Source organism: Ochotona princeps, chromosome 2, assembly GCF_030435755.1.
Source record: "Ochotona princeps isolate mOchPri1 chromosome 2, mOchPri1.hap1, whole genome shotgun sequence".
NCBI classification, from domain to species: Eukaryota; Metazoa; Chordata; class Mammalia; order Lagomorpha; family Ochotonidae; genus Ochotona; species Ochotona princeps.
Window position 1 is genome coordinate 10,186,879 of NC_080833.1, and position 25,202 is coordinate 10,212,080.

Below are 25,202 nucleotides of genomic sequence, written 5' to 3' on the forward strand. Positions count from 1 at the left end.
ATGGGTTGAACAGTTTCTTGGGGAGACCTTTTCTGGTCTGAAGTTTGAGCTGGCAGAATATCATCACAGTCAATTAAGAGTCCCAATATAACATCAACAGCAATTTGCAATGTTATGGAATTGACATGGTTTTGAGTAACCAGTGTATTAAAAAGAAAAAAAAAAAAGAAAAAAAAAAAGGAAAACAAGTCCTAGCCACAACCTATGATTAGCTCATTGACATTTCAATTTTAGTTCATATACAGGACCGGCTGCTCTATACCTTAAAATGGCCATAAGGCACCATTCAGCTGTTTCGTGTCCATTTCATCTTAGTATTTAGCCAGTTGTTGTGTTGAAGTAAAATTTTGCTGATCTTGGCAGATTTTAGGATAATCCAGACTGGCTTGTAACTCTAACAAGATATATGTCAACATTTTAGGTGCAGAACATTTTTTTTTTTTTTTGGGGGGGGGGTGCAGGAAAATCCTCAACACCATGGCGAGGAGTAACTAATCTTTGTGACCCACCCACTTCTATCTTAATTTAAAGTGACCAAAAAAAAAATGTGGTTCCTGATGATGTTTATATATTAAACAGATGCCAAAATTAGTCTCAGTTTGAATCAGAGGTAATTTATTTCAGAAATAGTGGTTTAAACATCAGTCTTTGAAGGAACCTATTCAAAAAACTACACATTTGCTTTGGGAACAAACAAATCTGATTCAAAATATGAAAAGGTGTTAGAAGGTAACACATTTAATTTCCTGGAACCACTTTGGCAAGGACTACAATGCACCCAATTATGTATTCATAGTCATAGGCCAGGATGTCCAACGACTTCTGTTCTGTTCCTCCTCAATTATTTTATCTGAGTGATAAAGCCACCAGGAAATAAGTGCCAAGAGTCCCCACTTGCCAACAACTATAATCATATATTCCACCTTGTTCCTCTGTATTAATAAATGGCCAAGGCCCAGCAATGTAATGTAGCAGTTTAAACTGCCACCATTCCATATGGACGCATGTTTGAATCCCAGCTGTTCCACTTCTGATCCAGCTCACAGCTAACGTGCCTAAGAAAGCAGCGGAAGATGACCTAAGTCCTTGGGCCCCTGCACCCATGTGGCAGAAAACTAAATAAGGTTCCCGGTTCCCTGCTTCAACCTGGCCCAGCCATCACAATTTCAGCTGCACTTATTATTATTTTTTCATAACCTATCTATTCCCTCTGCTTTATTTCTTGTCTTTCTTCAGATAATTTCCTACAAACAGCAGCCAAAGTGTTCTTTAAACTGTAAGTTCGACTACTACCGTCCTCTCCTAAACCCTCCACCTCCAGTGTCGGAATCCTCGGGCCTGTCAAGGAACTGGCTCTCTGTGGCCATTTCAGCTCCCTGGTACCACTCTCCGTGCTCGTTAGGGCTCATCTGCAGTGACCTGCTTTCATCTCCTCTAACATGTCCTGTTTCTGGCTGTGACAGTAGCAATATGCAGTTTTCATCCCCTTAGGTTTAAAATTTTTTTGTTTTTGTTTGAAGTAACTCTCCTCTTAAAGTGTTCTTTCATAATTTCTAACACTTGGCTTGTTTTCTTCTTTCCTAGGACAATATAAGCCCCATGAAGATGGGAACCACACTAGGAGCTATAAAAGGCAGGAGCCACCTTACGGGATGTGCCTGGGAAGCACTAGCTGTAGGAGTACGAACTGTAGGGCTCTTGCAGTGGGGACATGTGATCCTCACACGCGCACCACCTCTCCCCATTTGCAGTCTATAGCCCAGGAAGAGACTTCTCACCCCTGACCACCCCAAGAGCCTGATCTCAGACTTCTGGCCTCCACAATTGCGAGAAATATTCTTTCTGTTGTTTAAGCCACTCAGTCTGTGGTACTTGGTGATGGCAGCCTGAGATAAGACACCAACGAAAATGAGACAGCTCCTCTCTTGTGTACAACTTAACATCCTGTAACTGGCACCAAAAGGAGATGGGCAGCATTCTCCCTGTAGACGCCCTCCACCCCACCCACCTCGATCCACAAGTGGGTGAGTCAGGCACATGAAGACATAAACAACTGTGTTTTGTTCAGAAAGAATCACTGTTGCTTCAGTGAGGAGGTGATTTTGGTTGGGACTCATGCGAGCATACAGAAACATTTCCTCAGGCAGCCTCCCGTGGGATTCCTGCCTCAATCAGAATCTCACAAACTCCGTTGAATCACTGCCTTTTTTAAAAGAAGATATTTTAAAAAGCTCAGCTTCTCCTTGCCCTGAAACTGAGCTCTAATTGTAGACTAGTGCGAGACAGCAACTAGACTCCCTGAGACCTGTGTCAGAATGTAAGGTGCAACTGTGCTTGCCCAATGGCTTGATTGGCTAATCCTCCACCTTACAACTGCCAGGATCCCATAAGGGACTCGGTGCGTGTCCCAGTTACTCCACTTCCCATCCAGCTCCCTGCTTGTGGCTTGGGAAAGCAGTGAAGCATGCTCCCAAGCCTTGGGACCCTGCAGCTGCGTGGGAGACCCAGAGGAAGCTCCTGGCTCCTGGTTTCAGATGGGCTCAGCTCCAACTGCTGTGGCCACTTGGGGGAGTAAACCAGTAGATGAAAGATCTTTCTCTCTGTAAATCTGCCTTTCCAATAAAAATAAAAAAAGAAAATCTGAAAACAAATAAAAAAAATTATATGCTTAATTGAAAAATGGGCTGGGGAAGTCAAGCTTGCAATGTTGACATTCAATACAGGTGCCAGTTTATGTTCTGATGCCCACTTCGATTTCACTCCCAGTTACTGGCCTAGAAGAGTGGAAGGTGACCCAAAATGCTTCTAGGAGACCCAGATGAAGCCCTGGCTCCTGGTTTTGCCCTGCCTCAGCCATGGACATTGAAATCACCTGGGGAGTAAATCAACAGATGGAAGATCTATCTCAGTAATCCTCTGTAATAAGACAGTACATCTTTTTTTTTCTTTTAAAAGATTTATTTTTATTACAAAGTCAGATATACAGAGAGGAGGAGAGACAGAGAAGAAGATCTTCCATCCGATGTTTCACTCCCCAGCTGAGCTGCAACGGACCGGTGCTCGCCGATCCAATGCCGGGAACCAGGAACCTCTTCCAGGTCTCCCACGCGGGTGCAGTGTCCCAATGCATTGGGTCGTCCTCAACTGCTTTCCCAAGCCACAAGCAGGGAGCTGGATGGGAAGTGGAGCTGCCGGGATTAGAACCGGCGCCCATATGGGATCCCAGGGTGTTCAAGGTGAGGACTTTAGCCGCTAGGCCATGGCGCCGGGCCCAGTACATCTTTTTTATAAAAGAAAAGGGGAAGGAAGGAAGGAAGGAAGGAAATTTTTTTAAAAAAAGAAACCCTTAAAGCTCCCAAATATTACTAACCTTCCACCTTTTTTAAAAAGATTTATTTATTTTTATTACAAAGTCAGATATACAGGGAGGAGGAGAGACAGAGAGGAAGATCTTCCATCTGATGATTCACTCCCCAAGTGAGCCACAACGGCCGATGCTGTGCCGATCCAAAGCCAGGATCCAGGAAACCTCTTCTGGGTCTCCCACACGGATGCAGGGTCCCAAAGCTTTGGGCCGTCCTTGACTGCTTTCCCAGGCCACAAGCAGGGAGCTGGATGGAAAGTGGAGCCGCCGGGGTTAGAACCGGTGCCCATATGGGATCCCGGGGCTTTCAAGGAGAGGACTTTAGCTGCTAGGCCACTCTGCCGCCAGGCCCCTTTCACTTTTTTTTAAGTACTATTTCTTCATCTTTGCAATACTTTAAATAAAGAAAACTGGGTCTGGACAAAACCCAGCTACTCCCGTGAGTTCCCGCTATCAGAATGTTCCTCCCGCTTTTATCTGTTGCAGGAAAAGAAGAGGGGATTGCAGGTTTGGGGGAGCCGAATGCAGCAGCTTCTTGCAAGCAGATTTAAGCCCCTGGCCTACACAGCTCAGCAATGATGGTGTAACAAAGAAACAAAAACTAGCTTTCTAAGCCCATTGCAAAATAGAACTAAGTAGCCCCACTGCATTTGTCTCCCAGGGAGGCACAGTAACTCGTTCACAGTTACACAGAGAACTGGCGGCTGTGGCAGGAAACGAAAACCTCACTGCCTCACTTATTCCAAGGAGTATCCTTTCTAAAAGGTCATCTAGTGATCAAAGTGAGGCAAGGTCTTAATAAGGAGCCTGTCCAAGGAAAACTAGAGTCGCAGCCTTCAGCCTGTTCAGCCCTGAAAAACCGCATGAGGAATACTTTGGGAAAAGCTGCCTACGAATTGAAAACAATCTTTAATACTCAGTAGGCTCCCCTTCATCATACCAGCCCTTTCAATCTTAAAACCGTGCCTCTTCAGGCTGTCCTATCTCATGAGTACAGAAACATTTAGATTTTTAATTCCCCCCACCCAGGAAAAGTTGGGTCAGATAGAAGAAAATCTAGTTTCTTTTTTTCCAGGATTCTAGCTCAGCACATTAACACGCCTACTAGGGATTCTTCCCATAGCCCTGAGCTCATCAGAGTAACGAGCAGAGGCCTGTCCCATCCGCTCTCCAAGTATCTGGAGTGGCAACAACAAGACACTCAGGACCTCAGTCCTGGGACAAGAGCCTCTGCTAGTCAACCACAGTCCTCACCACTCCGTGTTTGTTCTTCCTGCGGCCTCACACTAAACAGCACATCACCCTGTAAAAGGGCTTGAGGAAGTCATACACATGAATTCACCCAGCAGCACAGCAATTTTGGCAGTGCAACAATACTAATGATAAACCATGATTAAAAAAATTTTTTTCAAAGAATTAGACAAGCATATTATTCTTGGCATTTATACAGGATTTAAGGCTCCAGTGACTTACCCTGGAGACCAATGCTAAAATGAATCAGGCAACTTCCGTGCCAAGGGAATGACCTGGTAAGACGGCAAAGAACAGCATCTCATCTCCTACCTGAAGCCAAAGGTCGGATCCACTCTTTGCTATTTAGGTCAAGTCTCCAGAGGTCGTTGAAGGCAGCATTGCAGCTGCTCTGCGTGCAGCCTCCAAACACGTACATGGACTGGTTAGCATCATAATAGCACGCACCTAGAAGGGAAATGAGCATGAGGAACTGCTGTGGAATTCTGAGGCCCCTCCAACACTTAGAAACAGCTCATATTTTTCACACCTCAATTATTTCACACATTCAGCAACTGTGCTATCAGACACCAAATTTTCATGTTATGAAATTTTTTATTTTGAAGCAAATGAAGCAAACCAACAATATTATTAGCTAAGATGGTACAATTTCAGCAAGGACACAAAAGAATTCAAATTAAAGGTGCTTAATGAATGAAATGTCAGTACAGCTACAGAATTACTCTGGAGTGGCATCACTGGACTAGGGCTAGGCAGGGAGAGTGTCCTCCCACTGCTCTCCACCTGTCTACCTGTTAATGTTTTTTGCTTTCAAATGAAACATGAAGCACAAATTCATAAATAAATCTTTTTTTTTTTTTAAAGATTTTATTGTTATCGGAAAGCCGGATATACAGAGAGGAGGAGAGACAGAGAGGAAGATCTTCCATCCGATGTTTCACTCCCCAAGTGAGCTGCAACGGGCCGGTACACTCCAATCCAATGCCGGGACCAGGAACCTCTTCCGGGTCTCCCACGTGGGTGCAGGGTCCCAAAGCTTTGGGCCGTCCTCGACTGCTTCCCCAGGCCACAAGCAGGGAGCTGGATGGGAAGTGGAGCTGCCGGGATTAGAACCGGTGCCCATATGGGATCCCGGGGCTTTCAAGGCGAGGACTTTAGCCGCTAGGCCACGCCGCCGGGCCCCAGTGTTGGAAATCTTTATATGAAACACAAGTATGAAAAATAATTTTAACCAATGCCATGAAGTAAGAACAATACATAAAGATGAATGTGACTGAAGAGAATAGGTTTTACGAGATATAAAGAGCAGCCAGGGAATTCAGTAATATAAGCTTAGGCTGATCTTTAAAGCAACAGAAAAAGCGTGGAAATTAAGTTCCCAGCTGTATCCAATAGCTACCAAGGCATGCTGGTGGATGCTGGTTGATGCCGACTAGGAAACCAGCATACAAAATTTTAAAAGCGCCACGCTAGCAGAATGTTTTTAAAAAAACAACAATTGGACCAGGGAACCCAGAAAGTCAGCACCATGCCAAGCCACTGCACCCTCAACAAGCACTACAGCTGAGACTTGAGGTATAAAGAGCCAGTTTGCCAGGGCTCCCTGGACTAGGCCACAGCATCCATGGTGGGGAGCTGGGGAGTGCTGCAGTCATGGCTTTTTGTGTCAGCAAGCGGCCCACACCTTCAGCTCATGTAGGCCTCAGATATATGAGGAGTTCCAATTTCAGGGTGCAGAACCTGGTGGTGCTAGGCTTGTCTGGTCTCAGTGTACACATTACATGATTAAGACATCCATGTGGCTGACTCCTATGCAAACACACCAACAACATCTCACAGTAAAGATCTCATAGCTGGGCCCTGTGCAGTGGCCTAGTGGCTTAAGTCCTCGCCTTGAACGCCACGGGATCCCATATGGGCGCCGGTTCTAGTCCCAGCGGCTCCACTTTCCATCCAGCTCCCTGCTTGTGGCCTTGGAAAGCAGTCGAGGACGGCCCAAGGCCTTGGGACTCTACACCCGCGTGGGAGACCCAGAAGAGGTTCCTGGCTCCTGGCTTCGGATCGGCATAACATCGGCTGTTGTGCTCACTTGAGGAGTGAATCATCGGATGGAAGATCTTCCTTTCTGTCTCTCCTCCTCTCTGTATATCTGACTTTCCAATAAAAATTAAAAAATCTTTAAAAAAAAAAAGATCTCATAGCTACTAGTACTGAGTGGAAATTCAGTGAGACGGATTCATCAGATGAGACAGTTTCAAATCTGGGATAGGCAAGCTCTACACCCCTAATCATCATGAAGCAACACAGACATGATGAATCTCTACCCTTCAGCAACTCTTAAAATTTTTTTATTTATTTATTTTTATTGGAAAGTCCGATTTACAGAGAGAAGATGATACTGACAAAAAGATCTTCCACCTGCTGATTCACTCCCTAAGTGGCCCAACAGCCAGAACTGAGCCGATCTGAAGCCAGCAGTCAGGCAGGAACTTCTTGCGAGTCTCCCACACGGGTACATGATCCCAAGGCTTTGAGCTGTCCTGACTGCTTTCCCAGGCCACAAGCAGGGAGCTGCATGGGAAGTGGAGCCGCCGGGATTAGAACCGGCGCCCATATGGGATCCCGGGACGTCCAAGGCGAGGACTTTAGCTGCTAGGCCACGGCGCCAGGCCCAAGAAGTGGGTATTGAACCAGGCATTCTGATAGGGCACGTAGGCCTCACAAACACTGGTTCCCCCACTAGGTTAAAGATCTGCCCTGGGAAGAGCTTTATTTACTTCTTTTTTGAGGCAGAGAGAAAGAGACAGAGATCTCTCATCCATGCACTCACTCCCTAATGCCTGCAACAGCTAAGGCTGGGCCAAGTTAAAGCCAGGAGCCCAAAACTCAGTCGGAGTGAGCCATGTGGTGGGCATGAACACAATTCCTCGAGCAACTCCACACCCACTAACACAACCCTCCCAGCAGGTGCATTAGTGGGAGCTGGAATCAAGTGTGGATCCAGGATTAGCACCCAGACACTCTAATAAGATGTCCCAAGTGACCACCTCTTAGAAGTGTGGTTTTTGATTAGATGATTATATACACATCACCAGGCACCACTATGAACACAGGATTGTGAAAATGGTTGTTTCCACACAAGGAGAATCTATGAGAGACCTGAGAGCTAAGATCAGCCACCTTGCCTCTCAATGAAGACTCACCATACAGTCTCGTTTTCACCATTTAGAATTCCTTCCTCACTCCGCCTCCTCTGTTTCTTTACTTTTATTGTTATCCCAATATTGTGGGGTATTTTTATCCCAAATATTGTGGTCCTCTTAGACTTATCTCTGACTTAAAATGCCAACAAATAGGACAATTCTGAAATGAACCAACTGGTGTCAGACATTAACGAATGAGTTTTTCATCTTATCAATATTCCTGATCTCCAAAACAGGAATTAGCAATGCCCTATGGCTTCTGGAACCATAACTAAATTATTGCCATTTCAACAATGTTTAATTAGAGAAACCCTTGATTTAACAACAGAAAGTCAAGAGTTTGTCTCTGTCTCCCTGCTCCTCAGAGACCCACTTCCTTGCAGGTAAACCTTTCTTTAAATGTAGCAAAAGACCACAGCACCATTATCCGCCAAGAGGGTGCATTTTTCTTCCCTATTTGTACTGAAAACTCAGCCAGCAGTGGGCCCTTTGTGGTCCTAACTACCGTATGTATTTTAAGCCTATATTAAAACAGGGTAATCAGCATTTTCCTCCTTCTCTTTGAGCAAACAAAGGTTTCTGGAAGAGGAAGGCACAGCCCCAACTATGCAAAGCTAACCGGACTGGAATGGTGACTTACACACAACTGTATTGTCAATGACCAGGAGTCAATTTTCAAACAAAGCTGGGAGAGGAAGGGAGTCAATTTAGGCAGTGTTTAGAACTCAGCTATGATGGAATGAGGAAACAACTGTCAATGTTAACTCAGCTATTTTAAGCACCTTAGTGAACATAGTTTATTGCCTGTTTTCTTTAGGCTATCTATAGGTTGATCTTAGTGGGAACAGTCAACATGTTTAAGCAGGTCTATTATTTACTTTTTTTTTTTAAAGATTTATTTTATTTTTATTACAAAGTCAGATATACTGAGAGGGGGAGAGATAGAGAGGAAGTGGAGCTGCCGGGATTAGAACCAGCGGCCATATGGGATCAAGGCGAGGACCTTAGCCACTAGGCCACGCTGCCGAGCCCCTATTATTTACTTTTTAAGATATATTTTTTTTTTTTATTTTTTTTTAAGATTTATTTTATTTTTATTACAAAGTTAGATGTACTGAGAGGAGGAAAGATAGAGAGGAAGTGGAGCTGCTGGGACTAGAACCAGCAGCCATATGGGATCAAGGCGAGGACCTTAGCCACCAGGCCACGGTGCCGAGCCCTTAAGATATATTTTTAAGAATTATTTTATTTGAGCCCAGCAGATAGTTCAGGGGTAAATCCTTGTCTTGCAAGTACAGGGATCCTGCATTAGTGCCAGTTCACATCCCAGAGCACATTAGTGCTCCACTTCCTACCAAACTCCCTGCTTCTGGCCTGGGAAAGCGTGGAGGATGGTCCAATGTCTTGGGACCCTGCACCTGCGTGGGAGACCTGGAAGAAGCTCCTGCTCATGGCTTCAGATTGGCTCAGCTCTCGGTACTTGGGAGTGAACCAGCAGGTGGAAATCTTTGTCTCTCCTCTCTGTAAATCTGCCCTTCCAATAAAAATTAGCAAACCTTTATAAAACAAAGATTTATTTTATTTTAAGGGCAGAGTTACACAGAAAGAAAGAGAGAGACAGATCCTCCATCTGTTGGTTCCTCCCCCAACAGTCTGGAATGGCCAGGATTGGGCCAGACCAAACCCAGGAGTCAGGAGCCAGGAGCTTCTTCCTGGTCTCTCATGTGGGTACAGCATCCCAAGGCTTTGAGCTGTCCTCCACTACTTACCCAGGCCACAAGCAGGGAGCTGGATGGAAAGTGGAGCAACTCAGACATGAACCATATATGATGCTGATGTTTGAGGGTGGGAGATTAGCCTGTTGAGCAACAGCACCAGTCCTCAGGTGCATTGGTAGGAAGCAAGATCAAAAGTGGAGAGCCAGGTCTCAATGTGGTGCCCATATGAAATGTCAGCATAACATATGGGAGCACTCATACTGTACTAAGAAGCACTATATTCGTACCACATACTTCACTCATACTGTGCTAAGAAATAACATTGTAACATGAAGAGCAGACAGTGCAATAGCTCAACTGGCTAATCCTCCACCTCCAAGTGCCAGCATCTCACACAAGCGCCAGTTTGTGTTCTGGCTGCTCCACTTCCTTTCCAGCTCCCTACTTATAGCCTGGGAAATCACTGGAAAATGGCCCAATGCCTTAGGCCCCCGAAGCCATGTGGGAGACCCAGAGCAAACTCCTCGCTCTTGGCTTCAGATTGTCTCAAATCCAGCATTTGCAGCCATTTGGGGGAGTGAACCAGTGGATGAAGATCTTTCCGTCTCTGTAAATCTTGCTTTCAAAAAAAAAATTTTTTTTAAAGAAATAATATTAAGAAGGTTTATTACAACTGTTAAATCTCTTCCAATTTTCCAAAATGGGTTGATTGTTCCATGAACTATTACATGCATATTTTAAACTAATAACCTAATAATCCCTATTCAAAGACAAGTTGAATATCTGCAATTTAATCACATAAGCAAGCAAACAGCTCTTCACAGTTCTGAAAACTTCTCAACTACATTATGAGGATCTAAAGCGCAAGATCTTCCAGTATTTTCTTGTTTTCCATGCTGCATCGAACATTCAGTTAATACTCCAAGAATAGGTGGAGCACTCCAACACCTGCATTTTCACATGTTAAATGTTTTTCTGTTTCTCTGCTGTCTCCAGGGAAAAGTCCTGAGGCATTTATCCCATGCATAAAGAAACTATGCTGTCAGGTATCTCACACCTACAAGCCAGAACATATTTGATAAGGTCTGTAATTACATAACTATGGAACAAGCAAGGGTGGTAATCCAGCCTGGGCCTGCAGACACCTGCATGAGCACAATTAGCATGTATGTGGAATGGCCTAGTCACATGAGAAGCGTAGGCAGTAACAAATTTCTGAAAGCGCTAACTTGGAGACTCAGCAGACTCCTACAGCAACCTAAAAAGAATATCATTAATCAAGGCGTGTATGATTAGCCATATACATACTCAGCAAAAAACCAAAACAGTGGCCTTTTTCTTCAGCTGACTTTACTTCCCCAGTTTCACAAAGGAAAGATGTCACACTGCACAGATCTCTGCTGCACTCAAATCCATAAGATTTATTAGATATCAAAATTCAGAACATCAAATCTACTGCGTTCTAAGCAAGAACCAGGTACTGCAAAAAGAGGGGCTAGCGCTGTCATGCAGCAGGTGAGGCAGACGCCTGAGTGCCAACATCCTGGCTCCTTCACTTCTGATCCAGCTCCCAGCCTCTGTGTCTGAGGAAGCAGAGGAAGGTGGTCCAAGTGCTAGCACCCAAAAACCCACTTGGGAGACCTGGAAGAAGCTCCTGACGTCAGCCTGGCCCAGTCCCAGCTGTTGAGGTTATCTGGGGAGAAAAACCAGTGGATGAAAGATCTCTGTCTCTCCCTCCTCTACCTCATCTCTGCAACTCTGCCTTTCACATAAATAAACCTTAAAAAAAAAAAAAATTCTAAAAAATGGACTCTTCTTGTCCTCAAGGAAATAATAATCTTGGAGAAAATCTCCCATCATTTTATACTTTAACTCATATTTTTACAAGGATTTTCTCAAATACATTTCTCAGCAACCTTGTGGCATTAAACAGAATCTGTCATTCACATTTTACAGATAAACAAACAGTGGGTAAGAGGAGCCAAGTAACTTGAATTCCATGTGCCAAGTTCTCTTCTGTTTTATATATAACCTCTATCTTGGAGAAATGGGAATAGATAAGCATAAATAAGGGTTAGGAGAGGACAAGCTGGGGAAGAGTTTTAGAGTAGTATATGAACAGTATGCCTTTTGGCTCTGTATTGAAGATGAATTGTAAAGGACAAGACACTTTCCCTAAAATACCAAGCAGGGAAAGTCTAGGGAAGCCAAAGGAAAGTGAAGGGAGAGGAGGCTATGGGAATCGTCAAATCAGAGTTTCCAAACAAAGCCAAGAAGTTCAAGAAAAGGAGGAAGCTCATGCAGCTAGAAAACTGGTGGCATAAGGAGACACCAGTGAGTCAGGCCGATTGGGAACCTCATCATCTGGTGCAAAAAGGACGAGGGTTTTTGGAAAAAGAACAGGAAGCTGGCTCTGGGCACCAGTCTTGTTGGTCTTCTCCCAATAGGGACACTGGTCATTCTGGACAAGGTAATTACTTGTGTGTAGAATTGTCCCATTCACTGCAGGACACTAAGCACTGCTGGCCCTTGCCTACCAAGCAATTATAGTGCCTTCCAGTTGAGACACTAACAATGATCTCACACATTCCCAAATGTTCTAGCAGGTGGCAGTGTCCCCAGTTTCAGAGACGGCTGCCAACAGTGTCTGGTCCAGGTTCAGATGAAGAGAGAAGAAAGACAAAGACCATTTAGAGGCAAACTGTGATAACTGAATAAAGATGCAATTATTTGACCACAAAGTAGAGAACCCAGAAAAGGAAGAAAAAAGATAGGAGATTGCAGAGACAGAACAGAATCAGCAGAATTAATTTGTCTTGCGGAACAGAGGAGAGCAAATGAAGATGAAGCCAACATTTTAAGACTGTGTGACCGGGCGGATAACAAAGACAGTAACTACACCAGGGAAGACCCAAGCTCAACTTTTGGGACGGAATTTGAAATGTCTATGTATCTCCATGGCAATACAGGCAGCACGCTGTAGATCTTAAACTCAGGATGAATTAGGAATAAGAACGGCAATCCAGATCAAGAGACAAACAAAGAGCAGAAAGAAATTAAAGGAATTTCTTGTTTTCAACTTATTTTGAAAACTGCTCTTTCCCTTGCCCACCAGTTCTCCCAAGTGACAGTCAGCCAGAGGCAGTTCCACGCAGAAAGTCGGAGGGGGACAACGAACACAGGCCCGGGACGACGAGGAAGACAACCAGAATCTTCCTCGCAGGCTTCCTCAAAACATAAAAAAATCTAGGGCACCTTTTCCTGAATTCCAAGTGAAGACTAAAAAGAACATTTTTTTTAAAAGATTTATTTTATGTATTTCAAAAGCAATTACTAAGCAAAACACAATGGAACTCTACGCGAATCTCTCACATGAGTGGCAGGGGAACAACTATTTGGGCCATTTTCTGCTGTTTTCCCAGGTAAGTTAGCAGGAGCTCAATGGGAAGTGAACAGCTGGACTCCTAACTGGCACTCATGTGGAATGCAACACTCACAGGCTGCGGCTTCAACCGCTGCACCATAATGCTGGCCTGGGGGTGCCAAACAAGAATTGAAACCCATTACCTACCTTCTGTGGGCTTGCTTATTATACCATTTATTTCCACTGTTCCTTCAAACAATTCATTCTAACTTTGTGGTATACGATTTGCAAATGCCAGTTAATTAAAAATTATTTCCCTTTTCTGTTATAAAGCTGAACTGTAACTGCTGATGAGACTTGTTCATCCTTGAGTATTTCCTAATCCAATTTCCCTCCCTGAGGGTTGTAATACCTGTTTCAAAAAACATGTGGGGCCTGGCATGGTAGTCTAGTGACAAAAGTCTTCGCCTTTCATGCACCAGGATCCCATATGGGAGCTGCTTTGTGTCCCGGCTGCTCCACTTCCCATCCAGCTCCCTGCTTATGGCCTGGGAAAGCAGGACAAGAAAGCCCAAAGTCTTGTGACCCTGCACCCGTGTGGGAGACCCAGAGGAAGCTCGAAGTTCCTGGTTTTGGATCAGCTCGGCTTCAGCCGTTGCAGACACTTGGGGAGTGAATCAACAAATGGAAGATCTTTCTGTCTCTTCCTCCTCTCTGTATACCTGACTTTCCAATAAAAATAAAATAAATCTTTTAAAAAGTCAGGGGCGGGGCGTCGCCATGGCCTAGCGGCTGGGATCCTCGCCTTGAATGTGACAGAATCCCATATGTGTCCCGGCGGCGTGGCCTAGCGGCTAAAGTCCTCACCTTGAAAGCCCCGGGATCCCATATGGGCGCCGGTTCTAATCCCGGCAGCTCCACTTCCCATCCAGCTCCCTGCTTGTGGCCTGGGAAAGCAGTTGAGGACGGCCCAATGCATTGGGACACTGCACCCGCGTGGGAGACCCGGAAGAGGTTCCAGGTTCCCGGCTTCGGATCGGCGCGCATCGGCCCGTTGCAGCTCACTTGGGGAGTGAATCATCGGACGGAAGATCTTCCTCTCTGTCTCTCCTCTGTATATATCTGGCTGTAATAAAATGAATAAATCTTTAAAAAAAAAAAAAAAAAAAAAGAATCCCATATGTGTGTTGGTTCTAAATCCTGGCAGCTCCACTTCCCATCCAGTTCCCTGCTTGTGGCCTGGGAAAGCAGTCAAGGACAGCCCAAAACCTTGGGACCCTGCACCCACATGGGAGATCTGGGAGGAAGCTCCTGGCTCCTTGCTCCGGATTGGCGTTTGGGGAGTGAATCATCGGACAGAGGATCTTCCTCTCTGTCTCTCCTCCTCTCTGTACATCTGCCTTTCCAATCAAAATAAATATTTGGAAAAAAAAAAGATTTAATTTATTTAAAGGCAGAATTAGAATGAGAGAAGGAGACAGAGAGATCTTTCATCCACGGGTTCATTTCCCAAATGGCTACAATGGCCAGAGCTGGACCAGCCCAAAGCCAGGAGCCAAGAACTTCTGGGTCTCTTACATGGGTATAGAGGCCCAAGCACTTGGATCATCCTCCACTGCTTTCCCAGCCTGTTAGCAGGGAATGGGATCAGAAGCACAGCAGCTGGGAAACCAACCAGCATCCATATGGGATGCAGGCAGTACACTGGCTTCACCTGCTACTCCACGATGCAGGTAAAAATACTTGCCTTCTGACCCAGCGTGATAGCCTAGTGGCTAAATCCTTGTCTTACAAGTGCCAGGATTCCATATGAGTACCAGTTTGAGTCCTGGCTGCTCTGCTTCCCATCCAGCTATCTCCCTGTGGCCTGGGAAAACAGCAGAGGATGGCCCAACACCTTGGGGCCCTGCACCCACGTGGGAGGCCCAGAAGAAGCTCCTGTGTTTGGATTGGCTCCAGCCATTGCAACCAATTAGGGAGTGAACCAGCAAATGAAAGATCTTTCTCTCTGTCTCTCTTTCTCTCTATAAATCTGACTTTCTGCTGTGGTATCAGGTATCCTCCGCAGGATCCAATGAACTGCCTAATCCTCCAATAAAAGTAAATAAATCTTCAAAAAAAAAAATACTTGCCTTCTTAACTATGCTAACACTGTAAAAGTAATGATGGGAAAAAATCCTGATCGAGTCTTAGCATGAATCAAAGTGATGTACCTAAATTATTTTATCATAACTGTGTTTATCACTCTCACACATCCACTGTTTTAAAATAAATAGCAGCTGGTATGTGCTGCAGCATCCTATGTGGCCGCTGGCTGGAATTCTGGGTGTCCCACTTCTAGTCCAGCTCTCTGCTAATGCACCAGTGGAAGGCGGACAAGGTGCCCAGGCCCTTGCACACACTGGGATACCTAGAAGAAGGTCCTGGCTTCTGGCTTCCACCTAGCCCTGCCCCAGCAATTGGAGCCATTTAGAGAGTAAACTAGCAGGTAGAAGATTTACCTCTTTCCCCCTAACTCTGTTTTTCAAATCTTTTTTAAGAGGTATTTATTTTCCTTGGAAAAACAGACAGACAGAGAGGAGCGAGAGAATCTCTCTGTCTGCTGGTTCACTCCCCAACAGCACACAGGCTACAGCTAAGCCTGTCCAAAGCCAGGAGCCAGCAGCTTCTTCCAGGCCTCCCACATGGGTGTGGTCACTAGGTCATGGGCTAGCCTCCACTGCATTCCTAGGCCACAAGCAGGGAGCTGGATGGGAAGTGGAGCAGCCAGGGTAAGAACTGGTATCCATATGGGATGCCAATGTTTAGATCTGGAGGAATAGCCAGTTGATCCATTGAGTCGTTCCCCAAGCCAAAGAAGTAAAACCAATCTTTACCCAAAAAAAAAAAAAAAAAAAAAAAAAAAAAAAAAAAAGCTTGCTTGTGCTGTCCTAAGTCTCTGAAATGATCTCATGAACACTTCTCTCCCTGTAGGTGCAGGAACCACATGGAGCTGCTGCCAGTTCACAACAGGGCAAAAATAGCTCTCTCAGCTGAAATAACAGAATTATGGCCTATTCTTTTGACCTATTTAAATTCTGTTCAGATAATAACAAACTATAGCTATTTAGTCAGCCTCACCCAATAAGCCTCACCTCCTGGTATTTATATCCATGGTCAAGGCCAATGTAACCAGCAGAGAGGAAGAGATGCTGTCACTTCTGAAGCATGGCCAAATGTTTTGAGAGAAGCCAACTGCGAGATACAGGTAGTAAGGACCTAAGGCCTCTGGCACCATGGAATAACAGTCTAACCTCCTAGCTATACTGCCAGCATCCCATAAAAATGTGAGTTCAAATCCTATCTTCTGGGCCTGGTATGATAGCATAGTGGTTAAAGTTCTCACCATGCACACACCAGGATCCCATATGGGCGCCGGTTCTAATCCCGGGAACCACGCTTCCCATCCAGCTCCCTGCTTGTGGCCTGGGAAAGCAGTCAAGGACGGCCCAAAGTCTTGGGACCCTGCACCCACATGGGAGACCCGGAAGAGCTCCTGGCTCCTGGCTTTGGATTGGCTCAGCTCCAGCCGTTGCAGCTGCTTAGGGAGTGAATAATCGAATGGAAGATCTTTCTCACTGTCCCTCCTCCTCTCTGTACATCTGCCTTTCCAATAAAAATAAATCTTCAAAAAAAAAAAAAAATCCTACCTTCTGGACTAGCTCCATGCTAATGCGACTGGGAAAACTGAGAAAGACAGCCCAAGTGCTTTGGCCCTGTGCCATGTGGGAAACCCAGAAGCTCGTGGTTTCTGGCTTTGGCCCAGCCCCAGTATTATGGACACTGGGGGAGGGAATCAGTGAATGGAAAGATTGATCACTTTCTTTTTATTTAATTTTTTTTTAAGATTTATTTTTTATTAGAAAGGCAGATATACAGAGAGGAGAGACAGAGAAGATGTTCCATCCATTGATTCACTCTCCAAGTGGCCACAACAGCCACAGCTGAGCCGATCTGAAGCCAGGAGCCAGGAGCTTCTTTCAGTTCTCCTATGTAGCTGCAGGGTCCCAAGGCTTTGGGCCGTCCTCGACTGCTTCCCCAGGCCACAAGCAGGGAGCTGGATGGGAACTGGGGCTAGCCAGGATTAGAACTGGCACCCATATAGGATCACAGTGCATGCAAGGCAATGACTTTTAGCCATTAGGCTACTGTGCCAGGCTCTGAGCTCTTACTCTGTCGGTCTCCCTCTCTCTCCTTTTCTCTATGTAATTCTGCCATTAGAAACAAATGCCTTTAGAAACAAAATTCTGCCTTTAGAAACAAAATGTTTATGCAACATGGATAATCAAAACATGTTCCTTCCCATTAGGAGTTTAAAATATAGTATGGTAAGAAAAAATGCATTCACATATAAGCTAATAACGTGAGCAATATGAGTTAAGCACTAAATTAGTGTTCCAGGCAAAAATATCTGTAAACTGAGAACAGGAAAATGTTTCTGTGGGTTTCAAAGTTAGAAAGCTTTCATGAAGGAGTCAGAACTCCAACTGAGTCATCTTGGGAGGAGAATGGAGCGGTGTCAACAGAACTAATCCAGGCAGGAAGAAAGCACGCACGGCAATGCTCACACGCCAACCTGCTGCGGAGCACAGCTCTTACGTGAAGGGCCACTTTGACGGTAGGACTAAGTTTAGATTTTCTCAGAGGATGTACAACAGGCCTTAAGTCGGTGAACAAGGAACACAAAGCAGTGATGATGACAGCTTTCTACAAGGGCTTCCCATTCTCTGTGTTTACCCCTTTCAATCTGTCCAGTGAGCTTTCTTTAAAGTACATGCTTAAAAAAAAGAAAATAATTAAAGTACACGCTTACAGGTTAACATGCACCCTACTCTATCCCAATTTTGATGGAAGAATGTGAACAGAATAAACTACAACAGAGCAGTCTACTACAACGAAGAAAACATGAAAATGAAAAATCCGAGAATGGTTGTTAAAAATCTGGATACGTCTGTTTGCCAGAATACCTATAATTTCACTATTTAAATTATTATGGTATGATGTGCTCCATGTCCAATCCAGGCCCCTGTTGTCTGTCTGGGACAGCAATGGAAGATGGCCCACGTGCTTGGGCTTCTGCCACCCATGCGGGAGAACTGGAGAGAGGACCCGACATTGGTCCAGCTGGCTCCAGCTGTTACGGGGCAGGTGAACCAAAAGATGGACGCTCACAGTCACTCGCTCACTCTCCCATTCTCTTCTGCAATTCTTTCCAATAAATAAATATTTACCAAAAATTGTTTATATTTTATAATCAATATCTCTTTGGGGCTGGAGTTGTTGGTTAAGTTGAGGCCTCCAGTGCAGGCACACTATATGACTACTGGCTCAGGTCCTTGCTGTTCCACTTCTAATCTAGTTCTCTGCTAATACACCTGAAAAAGCAAAAGGCAGTCCAACCACTAAAACCCATGCCACCCCAGAGGGAGACACAGATGGAGTTTCAGCCTCTGGCCCAGCCTGGCTCAGCACTGACCACTGTGGCCATGTGGGGAGTGAGCCAGAGGAAGGAAGAAAGGCTGATCTTCTTCTAGAAACTCTGCCTTTCAAATAAACAAATACATCTCTAAAAAATTAAAAACAGTACCGGGCCCAGCGCAACATAGCGTAGCTGTTAAAGTCCTTGCCTTGAATGTACCAGGATCCCATATGGCAGCCAGTTCTAACCCTGGCAGCTCCACTTCCCATCCAGCTCCCTGCTTGTGATGGGGAAGGCGGTCGAGGACAACCCAAACTCTTGGGTTCCTGCACCTGTGTGGGAGACCCAGAAGCTCCTGGCTCCTGGCTCTGGATTGCCTCAGCTCCAACCATTGCGGTCACTTGGGGAATGAATTATCAGATGCAAGATCTTCCTCTCTGTCTCTTCTCCTCTCTGTATATCTGCCTTTCCAATAAAAATTAATAAATTAAAAAAAAAATAATCAGTACCCTTCACATTCAAAATTTACACGCAGCTGTGGTAAACTGTGTTTGCTGAGTATATACATTAGTCACTGTGAGAGTGGATGCCAAACTATGGCCACTCACTAAAAACAAGATTCTCAAAAAATACAACCCACACACATACCTTTCCTTTATTTTCCGGTTAAACTGATGTCAGTATTTAAAGTTCTAAGCATAATCTCAGAAGTACTGAAACTACTTCAGCACCACCCTCAGAACATGCTCTGCTATGGGGACCCTAGGAAGACACCGAGTGGCCATTTCACATCACCGGGATTGACGCGGTTAGGCTGCTAGGAACACCCCGCTACCCTTCTCTCCCACTTTTCCCCGAGACACAGGAAGAAAAAAAAAATGCAAGCAACTGTCTCATCCACTTTCCCCTATTTCTCGACCCTTCCTACCCCAATCTGTGGTCCACATGGCATAGCTTTCTCAACTACGTACACAACATCGAAAATAAAATATTATAAAAATAAAGTTCTAAGTATAACATCTGACCTCCCTGGAGCATAGAAAAAAATCCAATGAAATGGCAGAACATAAAATTATTAACAAAAACTCACATAATACTTGGCTCACATTTTTCCATAATTCTGATTACAAAATTAGTGTAAGTTCTCATTTTACATTCTTGTCACTAAAAACCCAGGCAAAACATATGTCTCCATAAACAGTTTCTGGAAACCTGGCCCCACCCAGGCAGGATGTGGTCTGCTCTCAGGGCAAACACTTACTGTGTGAGAAGCGCTGTGTGATGGGGGTTCCAGGGTAAGGATATGTCCGGCTCTCCCACTGAATGTTTCCTTCCTGCACAGCCTTCATGAAGCCATGATAACACTGGTGGGCAACACCTAGACAGAAGAACAACACCTCACTTAAACATTTAACAAGTAAATCCAAATACTAAGACTGTTATCTATTAATTGTTTTATTACTTTTAAAATATGTCTTTTTTTCCTTAAAATAATTCTATTACTTTTAGAAGATACAAGTTTTGTGAAAGACTGCCAAATTTTTCATAATTTTCATTCAAAACAAATAAAGAATCAAATTTTTTTCCATTTTTTTTATTATATTTTTGACAATCTTTACATAGTTAATTAGGGAAAAAAGGTTCAAGGGCTACAGGAAAGTAGGTAAGACTATTATTACCATATTGTTTCCTTCATATATCTGAGGTAAAAGGGGATTTTAAGGGAGAAGCACTACCCAGTCTCCCTCCCACCCCAGGTCCCTGATGTGGGGGTATGCTCCAAGGGTCTTGCTCAAGTGGTTTTGATAGTTCAACAGTTATGAACTGCTGCCAATCTTGCCACTCCAAGCATGATGAGGTTATTGAAGAATCCACTGAAGAATCAAAATTTTAAAACTGGAAGATCCAACCCTTTCATTGTGCCAAGGTTCAAGGAGGGTGACTTACGCAAAGTTACAAAATAAGCTCATACTATATAACTCTGGTCCTTTGATCTTGAGACAATATGTCAGGATAACTAGTAATACTCAGTCTAAGGCAGCGGGATCAGGGATAACTCTGCTGTGTGATAAATAGCAGCTGCAATATAACAGGTGGTCAGTAAGAATCTACTGTTAGGGCCCAGCGCAGTGGCCTAGTGACTGAAGTCCTCATCTAGCATGCATTGGGATCCCATACGAGTGCAGACTTGTGTCCCGGCTGCTCCACTTCCCTTCCAGCTCCCTGCTTGTGGCCTGGGACAGCACAGGAGGCCAGCCTTGGGACCCTGTTCCTGCGTGGAAGACCTGGAGGAAGTTTCTGTCTCCTGGCTTAGATCAGCCCAGCTCTGGCCATGGGGCCATTTGGGGGCAAACCAATGGATGGAAGATCTTGATCTCTTCCTCTTTATCTCTCTTTTAATTCTGACTTTCAAGAAAAATAAACAATTCTATCAAAAACTTCTAAAATTTAAAAAGAAGAAGAAGAAGAAGGCCCACTTCGTTTGGGTCTGGAGAGCTTTGTACCCATGGAGGATGAGAAGATGCGTGACCTCCATCAGAAGTGGTCTTTTTGGGAATTTTGGTCCCTGGATTCAGCTACCATGGTCTGAGGGAGGTCCATATGGAGAGAAACTGAGGAACGTGGCTGAGAGCCAGCACCAATTTACAAGTTCTGTGACTCAGCCATGTTAAAAACAAATTACAGCAATGAAGATGAACTAATGAACTCCTCCCACTGAACAGAGACTGTAAGCAAAGGAAGTGACTGCTGCTATTTGGAACCACTGAGAGAGAGAGCTAGAGAGAGAGCGAGAGAGAGAGCGAGCGAGCGCACTTTTTAAAAAGTGACAGCTCTACATTTCTGGAACAACTTGTTTTTCTAACACATCCATTCCAATGACTAATCTAATCAGAGCAGAATTTTTACTGGAATGTATAGCTGTTTATGCTACATTCTAACAAAATAAGGCATTATCCCTGGGGCTGGCACTGTGGTGTAGCAGGTAAAGCCACCCCTGCAGTACCGGCATTCCATATGGCTGCCCTAACTCTGATTCAGCTTTCTGATTTATTTGAGGATTTTTTTTTTAAAGGCAGTTTTACAGAGAGAGAAAAAGAGAGTGAGTTCTTTCATTCACTGGTTCATTCCACAAATGGCCTCAACATCCTGAGCTGGGTCAATCGTAAGCCAGAAGCCTGACGTTCTTCCAGGACTCTCACATGAGTCCAAGGACTTGTCTCACCCTCTGCTGTTGCCCAGAAGGAAGCAGGGAGCTAGATCAGAAGTGGATGTGAACTGGTGCCACAGGCAGTGGTTTAACATACCACACCACGTGCCAGCCCTGATCCAGCTGCCTGTTAACATGCACGGGAAAATGGGAGGATGATCTACATGCTTGGACCACTACAATCACGTGGGAGACCTGGTTTATGGCTTTAAGCTAACCAATTCTTGGGCCCAGCGCCGTGGCCTAGCAGCTAAAGTCCTCGCCTTGAACGACCCGGGATCCCATATGGGCGTCGGTTCTAATCCCAGCAGCCCTTCTTCCCATCCAGCTCCCTGCTTGTGGCCTGGGAAAGCAGTTGAGGACGGCCCAATGCTTTAGGACCCTGCACCTGTGTGGGAGACCCAGAAGAGGTTCCTGGTTCCCAGCTTCGGATAGGCACAGCGCCGGCCGTTGTGCTCACTTGGGAGTGAATCATCGGACGGAAGATCTTCCTCTCTGTCTCTCCTCCTCTCTGTATATCTGACTTCGTAATAAAAATATAAAAATAAATCTTAAAAAAAAAAAAGAAAAAAGGAAAAATGAACCAAAGATCTAACAAAAGCCTCACCAAAGGTAAATGAAAGACAAATAAGCATAGGAAAATATTCTCCACATCTTCTGTCTTCGGGAAAAGGCCAAATGAAATGAGAGAATACGCCACGCCCACTAAAAAGATGACAGTCCAAAACACGGACAGGGATGCAGAGCAACACTGTCTTTTCATCGAAGGAAATGCAAGCCAGTGAATACTGCAGCAAACATTTTGGTGATTTTTCAGAAAACCAAACATACTCTCACCACTTGATATAGAGAACCATGCTCCTTGAACTTGACCCAAAGAAGATAAAATGTATGTCTAGACAGAAATCTGCAGGTGGATGATATAACAGCTTTACTCATACTGCTAAAACATGGAAGCAAGCAAGACGTCCTTCAATAGGTGAATGAATAAACAAACCGACATACATTGACAAAACAATATTCCTCAATATAAAAAAATAAACTTTAGGGCCCGATGCAGTGGCCGAACAGCTTAAATCCTAGCCTTGAACGCGCCAGGATCCCATATGGGCACCAGTTCTAACCCTGGAGGCCCTGCTTCCCATCCAGCTCCCTGTTTGTGACCTGGGAAAGCAGTCGAGGACGGCCCAAAGCCTTGGGACCCTGCACCCGTGTGGGAGACCCGTAAGAGGTTCCAGGTTCCCGGCTTTGGATCAGCGTAGCACCAGCCGTTGTGCTCACTTGGGGAGTGAATCATTGAACAGAAGATCTTCCTCTCTGTCTCGCCTCATCTCTGTATATCTAACTTTGCAATAAAAATAAAATAAATCTTTTTAAAAATAAAAAAAAAAACTTCAAAAAATAAAAAGTTTGGTAATAGCTGGTAAAGCTGGAATGTGTAGCCTGTTACTGTTTTCTGAAATAATAGGCTCCCCAGAAGAGAATGCTCCCTGCACTGGGGAAACATCGGATTTCACCTCTAAGTAAATATTAAATCTAAGAAATTTATTCTATTTTGATTGGAAAGGCAGATTTCCAGAGATGGCGAGACAGAAAGATCTATCCTCTGGTTCACTCCCCAAGTGCTTACAACGGCTGGAGCTGAGACTTTCTGAAGCCAGGAGCCAGGAGTCTCTTCCAGGTCTCCCACGGAGGTGCAGGGTCCCAAGACTTTGGGCTGTCCTCTATTGCTTTCCCAGGCCACAGCCAGGCAGCTGGATGGGAAGTGGAGCTGCCGGGATATGAACCAGCACCCATATGGGATCTCAGCTACTGCAAGGCAAGGATTTTAGGCAGTAGGCTACCACACTGGTCCCAAAATCTTAAAAAAAGAAAAGAGAAGAACTGTCATTTTCCACAGATGAACAACTGATTGAAGGGTGGACAGACTGCATGCTTCACTGTCATGTTCTGAGTCTGGGGAGGGAGTGGGCCCCTGTCACTTTAAAATTGCAAATTAGACTAACTACTGCAGTATCCAAGCTAGGTATAGAACTAATCAGGATAACACTGTGCTAACTGCCAACATTAAAATCTATAACTATAACATATTTGAGAAAAAAGAAAATAAATTCAGAAATGTAAACACAAATCATTCAACAAAAATTGAAATGAAGAACTAAACCTTTCTGCTTTGCACAGTACCTTTGATCAGTCGATACCACTGTTTGCAGACAAGGGCTGCGGTTTTGTGTTCCTGATAGGGTGAGAGGAAGGACAGGATGTACTCCAGCACCTCTTCCGGCAGCTCAGCCATGGACCTGTCAGGCCTAGCCTCCTCAACTGCCAGCACAGGGTGGGGCTCCTCATCTTGCTCCAGGGTCCCATCCAGCACAGTTATTTCTTGGTCCACAGCCATGAAACTGTCATCTTCACTGTCCGAGAAGCTGGCCATGACATTCCAATAGGCAGCTAGAGCAGGGAAAAAACAAATGTCAGTATGCAACTGTCAGACGCTCAGAACAGCACAGATAAGCGCATCCAAGCTGTTCATGAGTTCTTCTCGGCCTCAAATCTGAAATTTGCTTCTCAGCACTTTCCCACAGCGGTTGGGACACACCTTCAGTTGACAAGTAAGCGCTCAGCAACCAAGGCTTCTCAGTACATTCTTCTCTACCCACTGAAAGCCAGGATGGCACTAAAGTTCTGGTTGAAAAATTAGAAAACCTGTTCTAAAGCAATTCCTCTAATCCAAGGATGAGAGTAAGAGAGCTATGGGCATGGTTATGGGAACAGGAAATGAGCCTCTTGTAGTCAGTAACCAATGAGCCAAGATCTCCAACCAAAAAGGAAAACCTAACTCTGTTTCTTGGAAAAACCAATATATTATGAAGATATGAGACAAAAAATGACATTTTTTCCTAGCTTCTACATAAGATGATTCACTTAATAGCATTCCAAGAACCAGTTGACCTAACCTAGCACCTCCTCTCTATGACGCCTACCATCCACGCACTAATCGTGTTCAACATCTTGAAATAAATTCTGATCAACAAAAGAAAATGGAAATATGAATCACAACTTACAAAATGCTTCTAAAATAACTTATAATACTGAAGCTATGTGCTAGCAAAAGGAGCTTTCTAGAGTCTTAGTGGTAATTAGCAATTGGGGGCTATCTGCAAGCCTACAGGCAGAAAGTCCTAAATTTAGGGCCCAGCGTGGTTGCCTAGTGGCTGGGGTCATTGCCTTGCAGGCTCCGGGGTCCCATGTGAGCACCAGTTCATGTTTGGTCATCCCACTTCCCATTTGGCACTCTGCTTATGGCCTGGGAAAGCAGTCAATCCAGTGCCTTTGCAGCTACTTGGGGAGTGAATCAACAGACAGAAGGTCTCTCCTCCTCTCTGTGTATCTGACTTTCCAGTAAAAATAGGTACATGTATTTTTTTTTAAGATTTATTTATTTTTATTACAAAGTCAGATATACAGAGAGCAGAAGAGACAGAGAGGAAGATCTTCCGTCCGATGTTTCACTCCCCAAGTGACCACAACGGCTGATGCTCAGCCAATTCAAAACCAGGAGCCTGGAACCTCCTCCAGGTCTCCCACGCAAGTGCAGGGTCCCAAGGCTTTGGGTCATCCTCGACTGCTTTCCCA

The 25,202-nt window shown here is 44.8% G+C and overlaps 1 protein-coding gene across 1 annotated transcript in view; it reads right to left on the reverse strand.

The window, feature by feature from the left end:
• Positions 1-25,202, reverse strand: part of FBXO42 (F-box protein 42) — an 81,091-nt gene that overhangs the window by 25,974 nt on the left and 29,915 nt on the right. Inside the window, exons 2-4 of the mRNA XM_004592333.4 lie at positions 23,751-24,017; positions 19,620-19,736; positions 4,928-5,062 (exon numbers count right to left, since the gene is read on the reverse strand). Of these exons, the coding sequence (XP_004592390.2) occupies positions 4,928-5,062; positions 19,620-19,736; positions 23,751-24,017 (519 nt within the window). The remainder of the gene's footprint in view (positions 1-4,927; positions 5,063-19,619; positions 19,737-23,750; positions 24,018-25,202) is intronic.